The sequence below is a fragment of the Mesocricetus auratus genome, unplaced genomic scaffold, assembly GCF_017639785.1.
Source record: "Mesocricetus auratus isolate SY011 unplaced genomic scaffold, BCM_Maur_2.0 Super-Scaffold_100010, whole genome shotgun sequence".
Taxonomy (NCBI): Eukaryota; Metazoa; Chordata; class Mammalia; order Rodentia; family Cricetidae; genus Mesocricetus; species Mesocricetus auratus.
The window spans coordinates 72,137,028-72,159,198 of NW_024429194.1; the positions used below are offsets into that span (position 1 = coordinate 72,137,028).

Consider the following 22,171-nt stretch of genomic DNA (forward strand, 5'->3'; position numbering starts at 1 on the left):
GCATGGTGGCCTTGGGAGACTACGGCCAAGAGAAAAGCAGGTTTCCCCACAGAAGACCGACATGGAAAGGTGATGTCTGAGTCAGAAGCAGATCCCATCTCTCCAAAGCTTGCCCATGTGGGAGACCACACACATCACTGGGGAAGAGGACACTAGCTGGAAACATGGCCTGACCTACAAGGGTGACGAGGTGGGTCTGACCTCACTGTGGCCAGTGGTCAGTGGACAGTGGAGGTGACCTGGTCAGCCATGACAAAGACTGGGGACAGCGGCCAGCCGAGGGAAGGATGAACGGAGGATGTGAAGGACTGTCCCCGAGGCAGGCTCACAGAAGAGCAGCTCTCCTGCTTGGAGGTCCAGCAGCATGCCCAGTTGTGCTGGGCACTGAAGCAGTGCCAGAGGCTCGTGCTGCCCATTGTGTGAGAAACAGAATTCTTGATCATAGCAGGAGAAGACTCAGGAGAAGGCATTATGGCCCAGGCGGCAATCACTACCAGAACCCTTTCGGGGGCAGCTGGGCTGAGGCCACGCTCACTTTATAAGCACAACTGTGCTGAACATTGACTATCCAGGCATGGAGTCCAGCCTGGAAGGTGGTGGCAGCCAGGGCATTGGGCCAGTGGCCACAGCGCTCTGGGTCATCTGAGCAGGCCTTGGACTTCTTGGCATTGAAGGTCAGGGTCCATCGATCTTCAGATAATTGCAATAAGGGGCTGACAGTCCTTTCCTTGATATACACCTCCTCCACGCCTGAGAGAGACCCGAGAACCGATGTTGCCCAGAGCTGAGTCAGTAGTGGGCTCCGAGCACACTTCTCGTTAAAGCTTAATTTGTCCGACTCCAGGGGATCTAAAATGCCCTCTGCTTCCTCAGCCCTCTCAAAAATCTCCTGCTCCTTAATCAGCTGGAGGTCATCCACATGGGTAAGCATGCCAACCAGGCTGGTACGGAGGGTGTCCAGCTTCTTCAGTGCCTCAGTCCAATGTGCCTGCTGAGTCAGGATGCTCTGGTGGGCCCGCTCCTCTTCACCGTGCACCTGCTCCAGTAATCACTGTTTCTCACTCTCACACAGGCTCCTCACCAGACTCAGCCTCTGGATAACCAGTTCCCTCGTTGTACTAGCCATGCTTTGGCAAGGGATAAAACGAGGAGTCAGATCCTGGAAAAGACCCACTGCTTTCTGACTCTTCCCTTGCAGGACCTCCACCACATACTTGGTGATGGCAGATTTCTGTAACTGTAGCCTCTCACACTGGTCCACAATCTTGCTTCGCAGCTCCTCTGCCTGCGGTGCCTGCAACAGCAGCAGCCCAGCCCAGCGCAGGCTGCCCACACCAGCTGTCTCTCGGAGAGGCAGAACTGCTCAGAGGCTCTCCGTGCACAACTGGCCCAACTCGGACCCCAGCAGAGGTTCGCGGCCCGGCCCCGATAATTATATAAGCACCTGCTGTGCTTTCCAATAACAATGAAAAACTGACCGAGACGGATAGAGTCCTACAGAAAATTCTGATTACATCAACTTGAGCTAAAAGAAGGAAACTAGGGGAAAACAAAGATCTTTGTAGAATCTATTAAAGATGTGCTGTGTAGTCTGATTTCCAGTGGTCTCAAAGATAGGCAGCACCGTGTGTGTGTGTGTGTGTGTGTGTGTGTGTGTGTGTGTGTGTGTGTGTGTAAAACGAAGGGCCTTGCTTACACTAAGAAAATGCTCTACCATTGACCTCCATCTCTAGCCTTCAAATCTGATTTTTGCAAAATTTTGATTTTATGTGCATTGGTATTTTGCCATGGGTGTTAGGTCCCCTAGAACTGCAGTTACAGACAGTTGTGAACTGCCCAGTGGGTGCTGGGAATTGAACACAGGTCTTCTGGAATAGCAGTCAGTGCTCTTAAAACCTGAACCAACTCTGTAGCCCTAAACCCGAGTTTTGATAATAAGCTAATATTAGATTGTGTGGTCAGGTACTTTGATTCTCTTCCTTAAACATATGCACCATCCATATTTTAAATGCACTCAGATCTTTGCACAAGTGCTCAGCCAGAAAGCACCAGAATGGGTGTAACTCTGTCTCTATTATCAGGAAACGGGACCTGCCAGCAATAAGTCAGCAGAGCCCTGTTTGTCTCAAGTTATGAACAGCAGGAATTGACCCATTCACAAAGGCTTTGCCAATGGCTCTTTCTAAATGTAGGAAAACATTTATCCTCTTTCCTGGGACCAGTGGGATTACCAGCCCTGACTTCAGATAAGTGAATAAACAACCCTCAGCCCCAGTGGAAACTATTTCTTCCACATTAGGACCTCACAGCTAATTTTACCTAGAAACGTCTAATGGATTACCCATATTTGCTTATTTTCTTTTCTCGTGTGTCTGTCTTCACATATATCAGGGCTAATGAGGAGTCCTAAGAGTGTTCTCCATGAAGGAATTTCAAATACTATTTGCCTTGTTAGTCAGGACTAATGACCTCACTGGCAGAAAGGGCTGCCAGTGGGTTTAGTTATTGCTTTGTTAGGAAAAGGGATCGAATATCTAATGACAACTACTTCTTAGTTAGGGTTTCTATTGCTGTGAAGAGACGCCATGACCACAGCAGCTCTTCTAAAGGAAAACGTTGAATTGAGGTGGCAGCTTACAGTTTCAGAGGCTCAGTTCATTATTACGGCGAGGAGCATGACAGCACGCAGGCAGACATGGTGCTAGAGAAGTAGCTGGGAGTCCCAAATCTTGCAGGCAACAGGAAGTCAACTGAGACACTGGGCAGTATCCTGAGCATAGGAAACCTCAAAGCCCACCACTACAATGACACACGCACTCCAACAAAGCCACATCTCCTATAGTGCCACTTCCTATGAGATGGGGGGGGATTACATTCCAACTACAACAAACTGAATATGAGTGGGAATAAAAGATAAGTTACGACTATGCCAAGAGATACAATTTCACATGCTATAGCCACTAAAGTCATAACATTGGCAGTAAAAACCATTGGTATTTTTGATATAGCTACTTCGTGATTATATACAATTCTACAAAATTTTTGAGAATGCAATGACATAGAAAATTGAATGCATAAGAAAGACATTTGTAATTTATGCAGACTTAAGTCCTAGAGTATTGACTTGCAAATAGACTAGTTCCACCACATACGATCTATATAGAAAGCTCATACAGATATTATGTCTTATTCCTGGTTAATTATATACTCCATTAATCTAAAAGATATTCATATTCAATATAACCTAGAAATAGGAAGTTTGTGTGTGCGTGTGCACATGGATGTGTAGGGAATCTGTGACAAATGAAAAGGTACAATATTAGTGATATTGAAAACAATAAACTTTACCCAGAAGACATTTACCTTTCAGATTTTCAATCAGTTCCTGTTTTCCTTGTGCATGACAGCATGGAAACAATACTATGAGAAGAAAGGGAAGTAGCTGGTAAGAAGTGTGATATTAGCACAAGGGGGTTGGGGAGATGGTTCAGTCTGTACATGGGCGTTAAGACTTGAGTTGGAGGGGTTGTAGACATGGCTTGGCAGTTAAGGACACTGGCTGTTCTTTCAAAGGACCTAGGTTCAATTCCCAGCACCGACACGCCCATTCACAACTGTCTGTAACTTAAATACCAGGGAATCTGACACCCTCATACAGGCACACATGTAGGCAAACCCCCAATGTACATCAAATAAATAAATCTCATAAAAAGAAAGACTTGAGTTTGAATGCCCGGAGCCCTGTAAAGATGGATGTAGTAGTGTACAACCCCAGTGGCTCCTATGAAGAGATAAGGGTGGAAAAGGGAGAATCCCCAAACGCTCTTGGATCAGCTAGCTTGGTGTAAGCAGCAGCAAACACGAAAGAGACCCTGTCTCAAACAAGGTGAAAGGCGTAGGACCAACAACACCCACAACTAGCTTTTGCCTCCACATGCTCACTGTGGTATCAGCACACACACACACACACACCCACCACAAATAAAAAAAATAAAATCTTTAAAAAAAGGTCTTGATCCCATCCTGTGTGCCATTTCTTGCTTGGTTGGTTCATTCTGGTGGAAGCCAGCTGCCACATCTTCAGTTGTTCTATGTTAAGAGAAGCTTTTTCTTTGCTAGCCACTTTGGTTTATCCCCCGCCAGTCACCTGGGCTCTGCCGCGCCAGCCTGGTTCTAGATCCGCATGAGTCCCAAATAAACACACAGGAGGCTATATTAATTATGAAGCTGTTGGCCTTGCTTGTTTCTTACTGGCTAGCTCTGCCTTAAGTAATTACCCCATAATTGTTAATCTAAGTAAGTCTCTTACCGGAGAATAGTTCCAGGCTTCCTACCCCCAATGGCGTTACATGTTGACTCTCCTGTGTTTCTCCTACCCAGAATCCTCCTCGACTCCTAGTCCCTCCTATCTAGGTTTTCTATTGGCCAGACAGTACTTTATTAACAAATGCACAGGCAAATAACAGGACTTCCCCAACATCTCCTCTTTTCTGTTTAAACAAAAGAAAGGTCTTAATTTTAACATAGTCAAATTGTATATGACAGAACAGTTATCAAGTAAGAACATAGTTACAATATTTTAGCAAGATTTAAAGAAAATATCATCCATCCCATCCTTGTGAGTCCAAAGTCCTATATGTAGCTTATCTTTTATCATAACTAAGGAAAACTATAATTATAACTATCTGTCTTTAACTCCATCAAAGACCACAGAAGGATAATATATAAACACTAGGATTGACAGAGACATCTTACTGCCTGGACAGTCACCCAAAGTTCCTCTGTAACGTTGGGGCATCCATCTTCAGCCCATAGGCCACAATGTGTCTGGAACACTTCTCAGCAAAGCAGGAAATTTCAAACTGTCCATCTGCATTGGCAGTCTGTCAGTCATTTGTCTTTGTCCTGCAGAAAGTCTCGTAGACTCTTCATCAAGCAGGAACCCTGTAAGACTGAGTTCAGTAGTCACTTTCCTGTGGGTCCTGCATGTCCAGATGATACAACAACAGTCAAACAATCTAGGCAAGAGCAGTTTCTTGCCCAAATGGCTAATCTTGCCATGTTGAAAGCAAACTTTATAACGAGTTTCTTCGATGCCCATCTTCCTCTCAGACGTAATTGGTGCTGCCAGGAGCAGACATTTCTCATTGTCAAGACAAACCCTAAACCATTTTAAATGCCATGTTCTGAAGGTCTTTGAGAGGTTTGAAGACTGTCCATCTCAAATATATTTCTGTATATCTAGAAACCTAACTTATGTAACTAGAAATTCTATTATAAGTAACTATCTATATAGTCTGTATTCAATTATGCATTACGTTGTAAAAGATCAGTATAAGCACAATACTTAATCAAGAGGAGAAATATACACATCACAAAATTGACCTTGATTTTGTCTCAATAAATGAAAAACAATACCCATACCATAATTCCCCTTTTTACCATTAAAAAAGATTGGCTGTGATCACTAGCCAATTATAAACAATCCCATTTAAATGAAAACAAAGATTTATAAACAAGATGGGAATTGGGACGTCGCTCATTCCAAACTGCTTCCTGCTGGAAGGGGCGCTGTTCACACCATGGGGATCATGACAAAACTCAGAAACCTGTATAAGTCCATATTTTCGGGGTCTGTAAGACTGCATCATCTTCGCTGTTTCGATTGTTGGAACACCTGGTCCACTGCTTCCGGGGGTCTTGGTTCGTCAAACCACAGAAGTCTGGAAGAAATCCTCAGCTTTTTATGTTCTGTGGAAACATAAATTAAAACTCCTTTTCCAAGTAACATATCCTTATACTTAAATTTTGAAGTCAAGGCATTTTCAAAAGATAGAAGTTGGATTAATTCAGCAGCATTTATAATCACGTGTACTTCAGTAGCTGTTCCTTCCTTAGCAATGAAAAAATTGAAAAACACAATAGCGTACAGTATCCAGACTCTCTGTGTATTTTCCATCTTTACGTGGCTTATTTATTTATTATTACTTTATTTCTTTCACTTTTATTTCTTTTTCTCTGAGACAGGGTGTCTCTTTGGAAATCCGCCTGCCTCTGCCTCTGGAGCAATTCCTACCGGCGTGCGCCACCACAACGCCAGCTTTTGTATTTATTTACCACTTTGCCGTTTCATTTTCTCTCTCAATCTCACGTATATTTTTAAACACACTGTAAACCTTTAAAAGTTTTGTTCATCCAAGTCTGACTTTACTGTAAATCTTTATGTTTTTCTGGCCACGTGTCTTATCTGTAAAACCGCGGCTGTTTTAAACTGCCGTTTCAAGATGGCGGGCGTAAGCGTGACTGCAGCTTACCTCCTCAGTCCATGCTGACCTCCAGCAAAAGCTGCCACTTCCAGCTGTACGTACACACCTTTCAATCGTTAGCAGAGTCTCTTAAAACACCCTTGCTGGTTTTTTTTCTTTTTCTTTTATGCTGAGTCAGGAAGACTCCGGTAACCGAGCCACGTGAATCTCGGCTTGTCGCTAGCAAAACAGAGCACACCTGAGAAAATGCTGCTACCGAAATCTATGCTTCTCTCCGTTCTTCTGTTTCTAAAATTCCTTTAAAGCTTTTGTTGTTTTGCGTGGAAATTCAATCCCGCTTCTGACAACCATTCTGTTAAGAGAAGCTTTTTCTTTGCTAGCCGCTTTGGTTTATCCCCCGCCAGTCGCCTGGGCTCTGCCGCGCCAGCCTGGTTCTAGATCCGCATCAGTCCCAAATAAACACACAGGAGGCTATATTAATTATGAAGCTGTTGGCCTTGCTTGTCTCTTACTGGCTAGCTCTGCCTTAAGTAATTACCCCATAATTGTTAATCTAAGTATGTCTCTTACCGGAGAATAGTTCCAGGCTTCCTACCCCCAATGGCGTTACATGTTGACTCTCCTGTGTTTCTCCTACCCAGAATCCTCCTCGACTCCTAGTCCCTCCTATCTAGGTTTTCTATTGGCCAGACAGTACTTTATTAACAAATGCACAGGCAAATAACAGGACTTCCCCAACATCTCCTCTTTTCTGTTTAAACAAAAGAAAGGTCTTAATTTTAACATAGTCAAATTGTATATGACAGAACAGTTATCAAGTAAGAACATAGTTACAATATTTTAGCAAGATTTAAAGAAAATATCATCCATCCCATCCTTGTGAGTCCAAAGTCCTATATGTAGCTTATCTTTTATCATAACTAAGGAAAACTATAATTATAACTATCTGTCTTTAACTCCATCAAAGACCACAGAAGGATAATATATAAACACTAGGATTGACAGAGACATCTTACTGCCTGGACAGTCACCCAAAGTTCCTCTGTAACGTTGGGGCATCCATCTTCAGCCCATAGGCCACAATGTGTCTGGAACACTTCTCAGCAAAGCAGGAAATTTCAAACTGTCCATCTGCATTGGCAGTCTGTCAGTCATTTGTCTTTGTCCTGCAGAAAGTCTCGTAGACTCTTCATCAAGCAGGAACCCTGTAAGACTGAGTTCAGTAGTCACTTTCCTGTGGGTCCTGCATGTCCAGATGATACAACAACAGTCAAACAATCTAGGCAAGAGCAGTTTCTTGCCCAAATGGCTAATCTTGCCATGTTGAAAGCAAACTTTATAACGAGTTTCTTCGATGCCCATCTTCCTCTCAGACGTAATTGGTGCTGCCAGGAGCAGACATTTCTCATTGTCAAGACAAACCCTAAACCATTTTAAATGCCATGTTCTGAAGGTCTTTGAGAGGTTTGAAGACTGTCCATCTCAAATATATTTCTGTATATCTAGAAACCTAACTTATGTAACTAGAAATTCTATTATAAGTAACTATCTATATAGTCTGTATTCAATTATGCATTACGTTGTAAAAGATCAGTATAAGCACAATACTTAATCAAGAGGAGAAATATACACATCACAAAATTGACCTTGATTTTGTCTCAATAAATGAAAAACAATACCCATACCATAATTCCCCTTTTTACCATTAAAAAAGATTGGCTGTGATCACTAGCCAATTATAAACAATCCCATTTAAATGAAAACAAAGATTTATAAACAAGATGGGAATTGGGACGTCGCTCATTCCAAACTGCTTCCTGCTGGAAGGGGGCGCTGTTCACACCATGGGGATCATGACAAAACTCAGAAACCTGTATAAGTCCATATTTTCGGGGTCTGTAAGACTGCATCATCTTCGCTGTTTCGATTGTTGGAACACCTGGTCCACTGCTTCCGGGGGTCTTGGTTCGTCAAACCACAGAAGTCTGGAAGAAATCCTCAGCTTTTTATGTTCTGTGGAAACATAAATTAAAACTCCTTTTCCAAGTAACATATCCTTATACTTAAATTTTGAAGTCAAGGCATTTTCAAAAGATAGAAGTTGGATTAATTCAGCAGCATTTATAATCACGTGTACTTCAGTAGCTGTTCCTTCCTTAGCAATGAAAAAATTGAAAAACACAATAGCGTACAGTATCCAGACTCTCTGTGTATTTTCCATCTTTACGTGGCTTATTTATTTATTATTACTTTATTTCTTTCACTTTTATTTCTTTTTCTCTGAGACAGGGTGTCTCTTTGGAAATCCGCCTGCCTCTGCCTCTGGAGCAATTCCTACCGGCGTGCGCCACCACAACGCCAGCTTTTGTATTTATTTACCACTTTGCCGTTTCATTTTCTCTCTCAATCTCACGTATATTTTTAAACACACTGTAAACCTTTAAAAGTTTTGTTCATCCAAGTCTGACTTTACTGTAAATCTTTATGTTTTTCTGGCCACGTGTCTTATCTGTAAAACCGCGGCTGTTTTAAACTGCCGTTTCAAGATGGCGGGCGTAAGCGTGACTGCAGCTTACCTCCTCAGTCCATGCTGACCTCCAGCAAAAGCTGCCACTTCCAGCTGTACGTACACACCTTTCAATCGTTAGCAGAGTCTCTTAAAACACCCTTGCTGGTTTTTTTTCTTTTTCTTTTTATGCTGAGTCAGGAAGACTCCGGTAACCGAGCCACGTGAATCTCGGCTTGTCGCTAGCAAAACAGAGCACACCTGAGAAAATGCTGCTACCGAAATCTATGCTTCTCTCCGTTCTTCTGTTTCTAAAATTCCTTTAAAGCTTTTGTTGTTTTGCGTGGAAATTCAATCCCGCTTCTGACAACCATTCTGTTAAGAGAAGCTTTTTCTTTGCTAGCCACTTTGGTTTATCCCCCGCCAGTCACCTGGGCTCTGCCGCGCCAGCCTGGTTCTAGATCCGCATGAGTCCCAAATAAACACACAGGAGGCTATATTAATTATGAAGCTGTTGGCCTTGCTTGTTTCTTACTGGCTAGCTCTGCCTTAAGTAATTACCCCATAATTGTTAATCTAAGTATGTCTCTTACCGGAGAATAGTTCCAGGCTTCCTACCCCCAATGGCGTTACATGTTGACTCTCCTGTGTTTCTCCTACCCAGAATCCTCCTCGACTCCTAGTCCCTCCTATCTAGGTTTTCTATTGGCCAGACAGTACTTTATTAACAAATGCACAGGCAAATAACAGGACTTCCCCAACATCTCCTCTTTTCTGTTTAAACAAAAGAAAGGTCTTAATTTTAACATAGTCAAATTGTATATGACAGAACAGTTATCAAGTAAGAACATAGTTACAATATTTTAGCAAGATTTAAAGAAAATATCATCCATCCCATCCTTGTGAGTCCAAAGTCCTATATGTAGCTTATCTTTTATCATAACTAAGGAAAACTATAATTATAACTATCTGTCTTTAACTCCATCAAAGACCACAGAAGGATAATATATAAACACTAGGATTGACAGAGACATCTTACTGCCTGGACAGTCACCCAAAGTTCCTCTGTAACGTTGGGGCATCCATCTTCAGCCCATAGGCCACAATGTGTCTGGAACACTTCTCAGCAAAGCAGGAAATTTCAAACTGTCCATCTGCATTGGCAGTCTGTCAGTCATTTGTCTTTGTCCTGCAGAAAGTCTCGTAGACTCTTCATCAAGCAGGAACCCTGTAAGACTGAGTTCAGTAGTCACTTTCCTGTGGGTCCTGCATGTCCAGATGATACAACAACAGTCAAACAATCTAGGCAAGAGCAGTTTCTTGCCCAAATGGCTAATCTTGCCATGTTGAAAGCAAACTTTATAACGAGTTTCTTCGATGCCCATCTTCCTCTCAGACGTAATTGGTGCTGCCAGGAGCAGACATTTCTCATTGTCAAGACAAACCCTAAACCATTTTAAATGCCATGTTCTGAAGGTCTTTGAGAGGTTTGAAGACTGTCCATCTCAAATATATTTCTGTATATCTAGAAACCTAACTTATGTAACTAGAAATTCTATTATAAGTAACTATCTATATAGTCTGTATTCAATTATGCATTACGTTGTAAAAGATCAGTATAAGCACAATACTTAATCAAGAGGAGAAATATACACATCACAAAATTGACCTTGATTTTGTCTCAATAAATGAAAAACAATACCCATACCATAATTCCCCTTTTTACCATTAAAAAAGATTGGCTGTGATCACTAGCCAATTATAAACAATCCCATTTAAATGAAAACAAAGATTTATAAACAAGATGGGAATTGGGACGTCGCTCATTCCAAACTGCTTCCTGCTGGAAGGGGGCGCTGTTCACACCATGGGGATCATGACAAAACTCAGAAACCTGTATAAGTCCATATTTTCGGGGTCTGTAAAACTGCATCATCTTAGCTGTTTCGATTGTTGGAACACCTGGTCCACTGCTTCCGGGGGTCTTGGTTCGTCAAACCACAGAAGTCTGGAAGAAATCCTCAGCTTTTTATGTTCTGTGGAAACATAAATTAAAACTCCTTTTCCAAGTAACATATCCTTATACTTAAATTTTGAAGTCAAGGCATTTTCAAAAGATAGAAGTTGAATTAATTCAGCAGCATTTATAATCAAGTGTACTTCAGTAGCTGTTCCTTCCTTAGCAATGAAAAAATTGAAAAACACAATAGCGTACAGTATCCAGACTCTCTGTGTATTTTCCATCTTTACGTGGCTTATTTATTTATTATTACTTTATTTCTTTCACTTTTATTTCTTTTTCTCTGAGACAGGGTGTCTCTTTGGAAATCCGCCTGCCTCTGCCTCTGGAGCAATTCCTACCGGCGTGCGCCACCACAACGCCAGCTTTTGTATTTATTTACCACTTTGCCGTTTCATTTTCTCTCTCAATCTCACGTATATTTTTAAACACACTGTAAACCTTTAAAAGTTTTGTTCATCCAAGTCTGACTTTACTGTAAATCTTTATGTTTTTCTGGCCACGTGTCTTATCTGTAAAACCGCGGCTGTTTTAAACTGCCGTTTCAAGATGGCGGGCGTAAGCGTGACTGCAGCTTACCTCCTCAGTCCATGCTGACCTCCAGCAAAAGCTGCCACTTCCAGCTGTACGTACACACCTTTCAATCGTTAGCAGAGTCTCTTAAAACACCCTTGCTGGTTTTTTTTTCTTTTTCTTTTTATGCTGAGTCAGGAAGACTCCGGTAACCGAGCCACGTGAATCTCGGCTTGTCGCTAGCAAAACAGAGCACACCTGAGAAAATGCTGCTACCGAAATCTATGCTTCTCTCCGTTCTTCTGTTTCTAAAATTCCTTTAAAGCTTTTGTTGTTTTGCGTGGAAATTCAATCCCGCTTCTGACAACCATTCTGTTAAGAGAAGCTTTTTCTTTGCTAGCCACTTTGGTTTATCCCCCGCCAGTCACCTGGGCTCTGCCGCGCCAGCCTGGTTCTAGATCCGCATGAGTCCCAAATAAACACACAGGAGGCTATATTAATTATGAAGCTGTTGGCCTTGCTTGTTTCTTACTGGCTAGCTCTGCCTTAAGTAATTACCCCATAATTGTTAATCTAAGTAAGTCTCTTACCGGAGAATAGTTCCAGGCTTCCTACCCCCAATGGCGTTACATGTTGACTCTCCTGTGTTTCTCCTACCCAGAATCCTCCTCGACTCCTAGTCCCTCCTATCTAGGTTTTCTATTGGCCAGACAGTACTTTATTGACAAATGCACAGGCAAATAACAGGACTTCCCCAACAGTTCTAGAAAGAGATCCACATGGCAAATGGCTGTTGAAGACTTCTAGACAACAGCTCGGAGGCCCGCAGTCCTAACAGCCTCCAAGGAACTGAATCTGCTACTAAAAGTGATGAGTGTTTTCAGATACCTTCTGAGATATGTCTGCCCCAATAATGGGTTGTGGTCTTGTAATGCACCAAGACTGAATACTCAGCTCATGCCTGCTCAGCTTCTTGGTCCATGGTCAGGACAGTGATCTTTAGGTGCTAAGCTCTATTGTAATTTGCAATGCAGCAATGGAAAATCAACGCAGAAGACAAGGTGTAAAACAGATTGATGACTTCAGACAAGATTGTTGGCAATTACTTTTGCTGTTTATAGGTCATAGGAATTTAAGTGTTTTATTTGCTGAAGAAAGCAAGGGAAATCTAAAAACAAAGCAAACAGAAACGATCTTTGGAAGAGCAAAGGGAGACAAGAGGGACACAGCACTCTTCTCCTGCAAGCTGCTCTGTGGCTGCAACGTCACAGCCTGAGGGGTCCAGCTGGACAGAGCTTACGTATCACCTCAGCGCCTGGGATCCCTGCATGGGAAAAGGTGGGATTACAAGTTTGAGGCAATCCTGGGTGTCACAGTAAGACCTTGTTGGAAGAAGGGGAGGGAGGGAAGGAAGGAAGGATGGATTAATGGACAGATGGACTTACTTCAGGTTCCTCCTCTGAACTACTGAATCAAAACCTGGCAACTCCCACACACTGACCCAGATCCCAAGGGAACAGAATCGATTCAGCCAGCAGAAAGGGAATTTCCATCTGAAGCAACAGAAACTAGGAAAGGAGGTAGAGATGTTAATAAATAATTCCTTGGTGGGGTTGAAAAGGAGAGAACTTGGTCACAGAGATGCTTCTGCATTTTGTATGAGATGTGAATTCATTTGGCCTCTCAAGATTGGAATGGGGAGCAATGAGTTACAATAGCTACTAAAGTGAGTGAAAGAGGGAAAAGACCAGGGAAGATACATAATTACTTTACAAAAACTGTCCTAGAAGCCCTGCTGAGTCTGAGGCTAGGCACTTGCTAGGTACGGTTAAGTGTTTTGCTTTGGTGTTGCTCAGCAGCCTGTTGGGACAGGGGTGGGGGATGACCACAAAAGGTGAATAATATGAGTAGTAGAATGACTACAAGGGTGAGATATTGGAGGAATACAAAACCAGGCAGTGGTGGCGCACGCCTTTAATCCCAGCACTTGGGAGGCAGAGGCAGTCCGATCTCTGGGAGTTTGAGACCAGCCTGGTCTACAGAGTGGGCTCCAGGGCAGGCTCCAAAGCTGAAGAGAAACCCTGTCTCAAAAAATAATTTTTTAAAAATATGAATGTTTACAACATCACCTTTCAAAACACCCTAAATGGGAAAGCAACCACTGAGATGAGTGGGTGAAAAAAGTAGTATAGACATCTGTGGTGTTTCAGGAAGGGTTAACCCAGCAAGGAAGACCTACCCCGAATGTGGGCAGTGTCGTTCCTCAAGCTGGGTCAGACCCTCTGCTTCCCCACTGTGGGTACAGAATGTCCATGTCCCACACATGCCTGGTGGTATGTCTTTCCTGTCATGATGGACGGTACCCTCAAACTGTGAGAAGACAAGCCATCCCTCCCTACTGATGTTTTTGTAGTGTCTTTTCCTAGCTGTGAGGAAAGTGAAAATATCTGTTTTAATACAGTGGGATATGACTCAACAGGAAAGGGGGAGAAATTCTCATACATTTTTAACCACAAAGACGGAAGTAAAACAAGTCAGGCACGAAGGCCAGTCTGTGGCTGTATGCACACGGTAGTCAGATTCCTAAAGACAGGAGTGAAATGGTGCTCGCCAGAGGCTGTGATGAGGAGGGTTAGTCGTAGTTTAACAGTTCACCTTTGGACATTGCAGGAATGTGGAAATGGTGGCGGTGTTTGCGTACCCTAACAGTGCGGATATACTTCATGCTGCTGAACTGGACACCTAGAAATAGTTAAGATCGTAATTTTAGTTTCTTGTATTTCACAATAAATAAGCGTACCAAAACTAGTTCGTGAAGGCTTGGGGATATGGCGCAGTGGCAGAGTACATGGATGTGCTTAACGTCCTGGGTTCAATTCCTACAGCAAGGGGGAGAAAAGACTGCTCATGTAAAGATCTAACAGTTGCTGAGTCAAGGGAAATGTCACCATTTTAATAAAAATAACAATAATATAACTAATAAATACAACTAAGACTTAGTAGCATGGAGGGCATAGTGGAATATACCTGTTAACCCCAGCATGGGGGAGATTAAGGCAAGATGATCATAAATTTGAAGTTCATCTGGGCTACACAGAGTGACATTGTCAACAGAAAAAACCAAAAGTCCTACACTTTTCAACAACAACGAAAGTCCTAACCTCTCAAATAAAATCTTAACAGCAGATATTGAAACCACTTAAATAATACAAGAACTGGAGCTTCATGGTCATCTCACCTAGCTGAATGGGTGAGCTCCTGCTTTACTAAAAGACCCTGTCTCCAAAAAAGATGTGGAGATTGAGGATTATATCCAATTTACACACACACACACACACACACACACACACACACACACACACACACACACACGCTAAAAAGAAAAGCCAAACTCAACCAGCACATGTTTGTAACCTCAGTGCTGGGGAGGCAGAGGCGAGTTCAAAGTCAACCTCAGCTACACTGTGAGAATAGCCTATTTACACAAGACCCTGTCTAAAAAAATAACAAGTAAAATAAACAAAATAGGGATGAGAGAAAAAATAAGAAATCCAGAAGAATTGTGTTAAATGGAAACCAACAAAAGTGATGAAAAGTTGGAAGAGATCAAATTGAAAAGGCACTATCTGTAGAAAACAATATGAAAATAGATCAGAATATAACCGGAAAGCAAGAGACATTTAGTATAAACTGAAAATGATAGATGCTAAAAGAAAAATTTTGAACATGACCAGAAGATAAAATACCATTTTACTTTTTTAGACATGGTCTAAACATCCAGGGTATTGTTTGACTCAAGGTCCTTCTACCTCTACCCCCTGAGTGCTGAGATTACAGACATGTGGCAGCAGCCCTGTGTGAAAAGAACATAGTTCAAACAAGTATTTACTAATATTAAAACAAGTGAGAACAGAGATATAATATTTAGATAGGCATGTATATAGTCCACTCTATAGCATACTAAGCAAATATCCTCTGTATCAAAAAAAAAAAGATAAGAAAATCACAGTGTGGCCCTCTATGACTCTGAAGCAAACCTATGCCTCTGTATAGAGATGGAATCGCTAACTATGACATAACACCAAATGACACATTGAGTTTCCTTTTTCTGAAATGCGCCAAGCCTAAATTTTAAATATATATATATATATATACATATATATAGCAACAACCATCCCCTTCAACTAGAGGACATATCCATTCCTTTGAATAAGAAGAAATGCACTGCAGAAATTCTCTCAGTCCACATCCATAACTTTATAAGGAATTTCATACAACAGATGGAGTGAGGAAAGGAAAATCCTAGGCCTGGTTTTACAAATGGTTCTGTATAATATGATGGCACCAACCACTCCCTAATGACAGGTGGCCCTGAGGGTGGCAGTGGAGAGAAACTCTGCTAAGGAGAAAGTTTGCCCCGTTGTCTGGAGTAAAGCATGGCCAGAGTGTGGATGTGTGCTGATTCATAGGTCGTGTTCTAGCCTTTAACCTACATGATCAGGAACTCAGAGGAGATTGGAACACTGATGCAAAAAGTTGAGAACCAGGTATTGGATGGATCCTTTAGAACCGGCAGCAGAGTAGGCGGGCTATAAAGCTACTTCACACAGAGCATCATATGAAGGGAAAGCTTGCAATATGAGAATGAAGTGAACGGCATTCACTTTCTCCAGCCACCCTAGTGCTTTCTAAGTGAACTCATATGCGAAACAGTCACATTGTCTGAAACAGAGCCTTTGCATGAGCTTGGTAGCATGATCCTCTCACCAAGGCTAACCTTGTAGCTTTACAACATACATTACTACTGCTGAGTCTCTAACTAGTCAACAGCACAAACCAGCACTGGGTGCGGCATGTTTCCTTGGATGTACAAGGAAGCTGCCTCAACTGAGTTTGATCATATTGACCATTTCCTTCTGGCATGGATAAAAGATATTTTTTAGTGAAATAGGCACATTTTCTAGAAATGCATTCGTCTTCACTATGTTATAGAACACTTGTGTTGGTAGCACTTGCCATGGACTCATTATTATCATTTTTAGATTAATAAACTGATCTCATGGAAAGAGGAAAGTTGTTCATGCCCATGGAATTCACTAATCCAATGTATTTCATCTGTAGGAAGCAATTGCCCTAACAGAATAATACAATGCTCATGAAGACCTGGTTGCTTCAGAAAGCATCTCAAGGGAGTATGATGATTTCCGTTGGTTTGTTTATTGAGATAAGGTCTCACTCTATAGCCCAGGCTGGCCTTTAACTCACAGTAGTCCTTCTGCTGCAGCCTCCTGAGTGATGGGTTATTCATGTGAATCACCATGCCTGGGTGTGATGGTGTCTTCTTGCAAGATGCAGTGTATGTTTTAAACCAGAATGGTGGGGTCCTTCCCATTGCCAGAATATAGGAATCAAGAGAAAAGGGGGTAGGGGGTAGGGGGATGGCTCAACTGGGAAAGTTCTACCTATGAAAGTATGAAGACCCGTGTTCAGTCTCCCAGGATGCAGTGGTGTAAGCCTGTTAACCCAACACCAGAGGCATAGGGACAAAAAGAATCTCTGGGGTTCACTGCCCAGTCAGTCAAGTTAAATCTGAGAGCTCCAGGGTCAATGGGAGACCTTATCTCAAAGAAGAAGGTGGAGAGTGATTGAAGAAGACACCTGATACTGACCTGGGCCCTCCATATGCACGCACACACACAGAAACATGCACACATCCACAGACATGGGGAGGGATTGCGACCCACAGGTTGACAACCACTGATGCAGGATTTAATCCAATGACGTGAGTGGGACAGGGGCACAGTTAATCCCAGCACTGGGGAAGCAGAGGCAGGCAGATCTCTGTGAGTTCGAGACCAGCTTGCTCTACCAGAGCTAGTTCCAGGACAGCCTCCAAAGCCACAGAGAAACCCTGTCTCGGAGAGGGGGTGGGGGGAGAGGAGAGAGAGAGAGAGAGAGAGAGAGAGAGAGAGAGAGAGAGAGAGAGAGAGAGAGAGAGAGAGAGAGAGAGAGAGAGAGAGAGAGAGAGAGAGAGAGAGAGAGAGAGAGAGAGAGAGAGAGAGAGAGAGAGAGAGAGAGAGAGAGAGAGAGAGAGAGAGAGAGAGAGAGAGAGAGAGAGAGAGAGAGAGAGAGAGAGAGAGAGAGAGAGAGAGAGAGAGAGAGAGAGAGAGAGAGAGAGAGAGAGAGAGAGAGAGAGAGAGAGAGAGAGAGAGAGAGAGAGAGAGAGAGAGAGAGAGAGAGAGAGAGAGAGAGAGAGAGAGAGAGAGAGAGAGAGAGAGAGAGAGAGAGAGAGAGAGAGAGAGAGAGAGAGAGAGAGAGAGAGAGAGAGAGAGAGAGAGAGAGAGAGAGAGAGAGAGAGAGAGAGAGAGAGAGAGAGAGAGAGAGAGAGAGAGAGAGAGAGAGAGAGAGAGAGAGAGAGAGAGAGAGAGAGAGAGAGAGAGAGAGAGAGAGAGAGAGAGAGAGAGAGAGAGAGAGAGAGAGAGAGAGAGAGAGAGAGAGAGAGAGAGAGAGAGAGAGAGAGAGAGAGAGAGAGAGAGAGAGAGAGAGAGAGAGAGAGAGAGAGAGAGAGAGAGAGAGAGAGAGAGAGAGAGAGAGAGAGAGAGAGAGAGAGAGAGAGAGAGAGAGAGAGAGAGAGAGAGAGAGAGAGAGAGAGAGAGAGAGAGAGAGAGAGAGAGAGAGAGAGAGAGAGAGAGAGAGAGAGAGAGAGAGAGAGAGAGAGAGAGAGAGAGAGAGAGAGAGAGAGAGAGAGAGAGAGAGAGAGAGAGAGAGAGAGAGAGAGAGAGAGAGAGAGAGAGAGAGAGAGAGAGAGAGAGAGAGAGAGAGAGAGAGAGAGAGAGAGAGAGAGAGAGAGAGAGAGAGAGAGAGAGAGAGAGAGAGAGAGAGAGAGAGAGAGAGAGAGAAAGTACAAGCACACACAAAGATGACAATATGAAGGCAGGACAAAAACAGATGGCTATCTGTAAGCAAGGAGCATAGACATCGGAAGAACCAGCCCTGCGGACAACCCTATCTTTTACTTGGAGCCTCCGGGATCATGGGTAAAAACATTTCTATTCCATAAACCACCCAGCTTTTAACACTTACTTTATCTTGGAAAATTAATGCAATTGCTAATATGTAATTTTTATCGTCATGTAAATTAGTATCTCCATTTTGCAAAAATACAGTAACGCTAACCGACCAAGCAAAATCCCACATAAATCAACCTTATAGTTTTTTAAAATCTTTAGTAATTCAGAGCCTTGTGCATGCTAAGCAAGTGTTCCACCACTGAGCTATAACCCAGCCTTTGAGTTCCTTCTCTCAGAGGCTTGTGGCCTATTTCCCTCTTAATTACCCCAATTCATCTTTAATTCCCAATGATAAAAAGATGGCGTTTCCCATTTCGGTTATTAGCTTATTAGCTCTTACTGCTTAGTAAGTAATACATCAATACAGGAGTCTCTCCTTAACTGGGGTTTTGATTTCCTGTTTTCAATTACCGTCAGACAATATAGTTCAAAATATTAAGGATTCCATAAATAATTAACTCATAAGTTTTTAGTTTGTCATCCCACTCTGAGTATTAAGATGAAAATTTGCTTTATTCCGCTCTGTCCCAGCGGGGTAGAGATTTCCTAAACATCCTTACAGTACAACACAGCTGTCTTCGCTTTAGATCAACTGTTAGATACGCAGTGCCTGAACTCGGGTCCTCTTCACTTAAAGCCTGACTGACGCTAAGGCATCAGGACACCGAAGTAAGGCAGAAAGGCAGGGCTTTCCTGATAGCGATTCACGGACTACCGTGCTGGGGTCTTCTCTTGCTGAGAGCGATGGCATGCTAACTGGTAGTGGTTGGCGAGGCGGGCCCGTAACTTCAAGGACCAGTGTTAGGATATAGCACGAGATGCGTGTCTCCAGCAGGCTGAAATAAAGAGACCTGTGTGTGTGTGTGTGTGTGTGTGTGTGTGTGTGTGTGTGTGTGTGTGTGTGTAGGTGGTGTTCAGGGTATCAGCAAGCTGGTTTGTCACAAGAAGCATACGTTTTATAACAAGCCACTGCAGAGCCTCGTGAGGCCAAGAGGACGCCTCTGGAATTAAAACGGGATCAGACCCCGCGGCTTCGTCACGTTTGAATTACGTAAGCCATGAGCAGGGCACCGAACCTTTCCTCGGTGAGGTTCCGTCTCGCTGCCCCAAATGATGGATGACAGTCCCCGCCGCGTAGGGGAGGGGGCTGGGGGTAGAGGGGCCGCGTTCCCGAACGTTTGCAGGACGCTTGCCATCGCGCCCCTCCGGGATTCCGTGCAGCGGCGGGGCCCGGGTCCTCCGGGCAGACGGACAGGCTCGGAGAGGGAGGCGGCGGCGCGAACTCGCCACGGGTGCCGGGCCGCGCTGCCCGCGTTTGAAGTCTCCGGCGCGGCCGCTGGTTGGCCGGCGCGGGTCACGTGCGCGCGCGCGCGCGCGCGCGGGCAGGAGTTTCCCCGACAGCTGGAGGCTGCGTGGGATCCGGCGGCGGCGGCGGCGGTGGCGACGGCGGCGGCGGCGGCGGCGGCTGCAGCTCGCGGCGCGCGGCCTTCCCCGCCCCCCTCGCTTCCGCGCTTCCGCCGGCCCCCTCTAACCTACGGCGGCTGACACAGCGGCCGCGGCTGCGAGGCGAGCATGGGCGACAAGAAGAGCCCGACCAGGTACGGGGCGGCCGCGGCTCCGGGGCTGGAGGAGGAGGAGGAGGAAGGGGGGAGCGCGGCGGCGCGCGCGGATGCCCACAATGGGCCGCGATGGCAGCCGGGGTCAGCGGCCGCGCTCCCCTCCCTTCCCCCGCGCGGCGCCGGGCGGGGGAGGGGACAGGAGGGGAGGAGACGGGGGACGGGGCGGGGGTCGCGGGCCGAGCGGGGCGGGGCACGGCACGGCATGGGGCCGGGGCGGGTGTGTGTGCGTGTGTGGAGGGCGCCGCCGGGCGCGGCCTGCCGCTGACCCCGCGCTGCGGCGTCGTGTCCGGTTGTGTCCTGCAGGCCGAAGCGGCAGCCGAAGCCCGCCTCGGATGAGGGCTACTGGGACTGCAGCGTCTGCACCTTCCGGAACAGCGCCGAGGCCTTCAAGTGCATGATGTGCGATGTGCGGAAGGGCACCTCCACCCGGTGAGTCCCGCGCACCCCGCGCCCGCGCCCGGAGGCGACTTCCACCTTCCCCCACCACCACCCCCCCGCGGGACCGCGGGCCGGCCAGCCAGGCGGCGGCCGCGGTGGGGCGCGACCCAGCTCCGCCGACGTTGGCGGAGGCTGTGGAGGCAGCGGAGCCCCGCAACGGCCGCTGCGGAGGATGAGTGATTCAAAGGGGGGTCACCGCTCGCTGACGGCTGCTGCTGCTGCGATGCTCGTGCTTGGCCGGTGCGGTGCCCCCTCCGCAGCCCTGCACGGGGACGTTGGCCGCATTGTTGTGTTAGTGTGCAGGAGGGGGATGGGAGGGAGGGGGAAAGGCCGCGATGTCATTCGACCCTCGGTGGCGAAAAAAGTATCTCGTTGTAGGATCGGAATAGGTTAAACTTACTTTTTTAGTCATGGCTGTATGTCCGGGAGGGTCGCTCGAGGTTTTGCGTCGTGGTTTTGTTCCGTTTCCGTAGTATTTTACAATTAAGTAATTGGGAGGCGCACCCAGGGACACATTTTTACCCCCGGGTATCTGAGTATCTTGAGACAAATGAGATTACATGATCTTTGCCTGTTTTAAGCCCAAAATTCGTTGTATGGTAGACAGAGTGTTATAATCGCCCTTAAAACAAAACACTGAACTGAATTAAATCTAGCTTTTGAATTCATTTCTTAGAGTTTTGTGATTTGTAGCGATATTTAGATAAGATATTTGATACTCCGAAGCCTATTAAAATACACATTGCTATACTACAGTAAGAACAGTGAGAAGTTTCTTGTTGCTTGAAAAAGAGGGCCTATGTAATGTTGACATATCCTAAGTAGTCAGTTCAAGTTATTTCTAAAAATGTGTTGAATGAAGTTCATAGAACTTTATTAAAATTAAGTGTGGAGACATGCCAGAGTTTTATTGTCTATACAATACTAGTTGCTTTTGATATACCTGTCTTGTAAATCTCAATATGTTTTTGCTGTGACTTTCTCATTTACATTAGATACAATATTTCCAGCCCTTTGCGATGTTGATTAAAAAGCAAGTTTTAAAATACACCCTGTAAGTTAAAGGAAAGATTCTAAAAGGAGAAACTATTTGCTATTTTTGAACTCACGTTGTAAGCATTTTGAAAAGCAGGGTGTCTATATAAGGATGGAACGGCTTAGCATATGATTGTACATCTACATATTTGTAAATAAGCAATATGTAGAACGTTTGGCTTTTTGGAGGCAGGCACTTTGAAGTAGAGACAATTAAAATAATCCTAATCTCTGCCACTATACTGCTGCTTTTGTGTTTTGTTTTCCCCTCTGTTCTCTTGTAGCTAGCTGTTAGGAAAACACTGGAATTAGAAGAGCCTGTTCGCTTATTTGCAGGGACAGCAAGGAAGGGGGTAAGCTGGTGCCCTACTCCACAGCCAGTCTTGGAGTTAGAGGAACCCTGAGAAAGAGATAGCTGGTGTCACTCAGGAGAGAAGCTGTGGGCGTAGTACTTGGCATCTGGAAGAAGTACCCAGGGGACTTGACCCAGATCAGAGGAATGGGCCTACTTTAAAAGAGGCTTGAGGCCCACCTGGGGGCCCTGACATTTTTTTTTTTTTACCAGTATATTTGAGTTCTTGAAGTCCCAATTCTTAGTGGTGGAAGCATTACTTGGGAAGGACTAAGAGAAGCATTGTCATTTGGATTGAAACTGAAGAGGCTCTAGGCAACTCACCAGAAGTCTGAGGGACACTTTGTGCCTA

At 44.6% G+C, this 22,171-nt stretch overlaps 2 protein-coding genes across 2 annotated transcripts in view; one reads left to right on the plus strand and one right to left on the minus strand.

Annotated features, from left to right (window-relative positions):
- Positions 1 to 218: 218 nt before the first annotated feature.
- LOC101829499 (B box and SPRY domain-containing protein) lies at positions 219 to 19,571 on the minus strand. Its single transcript, XM_040754238.1, is given in 5 exon segments — positions 219 to 272; positions 274 to 510; positions 512 to 1,287; positions 1,290 to 1,494; positions 19,452 to 19,571. Coding segments are annotated over 5 exon segments (1,392 nt in total).
- A 243-nt stretch (positions 19,572 to 19,814) lies between these two features.
- Positions 19,815 to 22,171, plus strand: part of Yaf2 (YY1 associated factor 2) — a 66,143-nt gene continuing 63,786 nt past the window's right edge. Inside the window, 2 exon segments of the mRNA XM_040753936.1 lie at positions 19,815 to 19,973; positions 20,298 to 20,423. Of these exon segments, the coding sequence (XP_040609870.1) occupies positions 19,948 to 19,973; positions 20,298 to 20,423 (152 nt within the window). The 5' untranslated portion in view covers positions 19,815 to 19,947.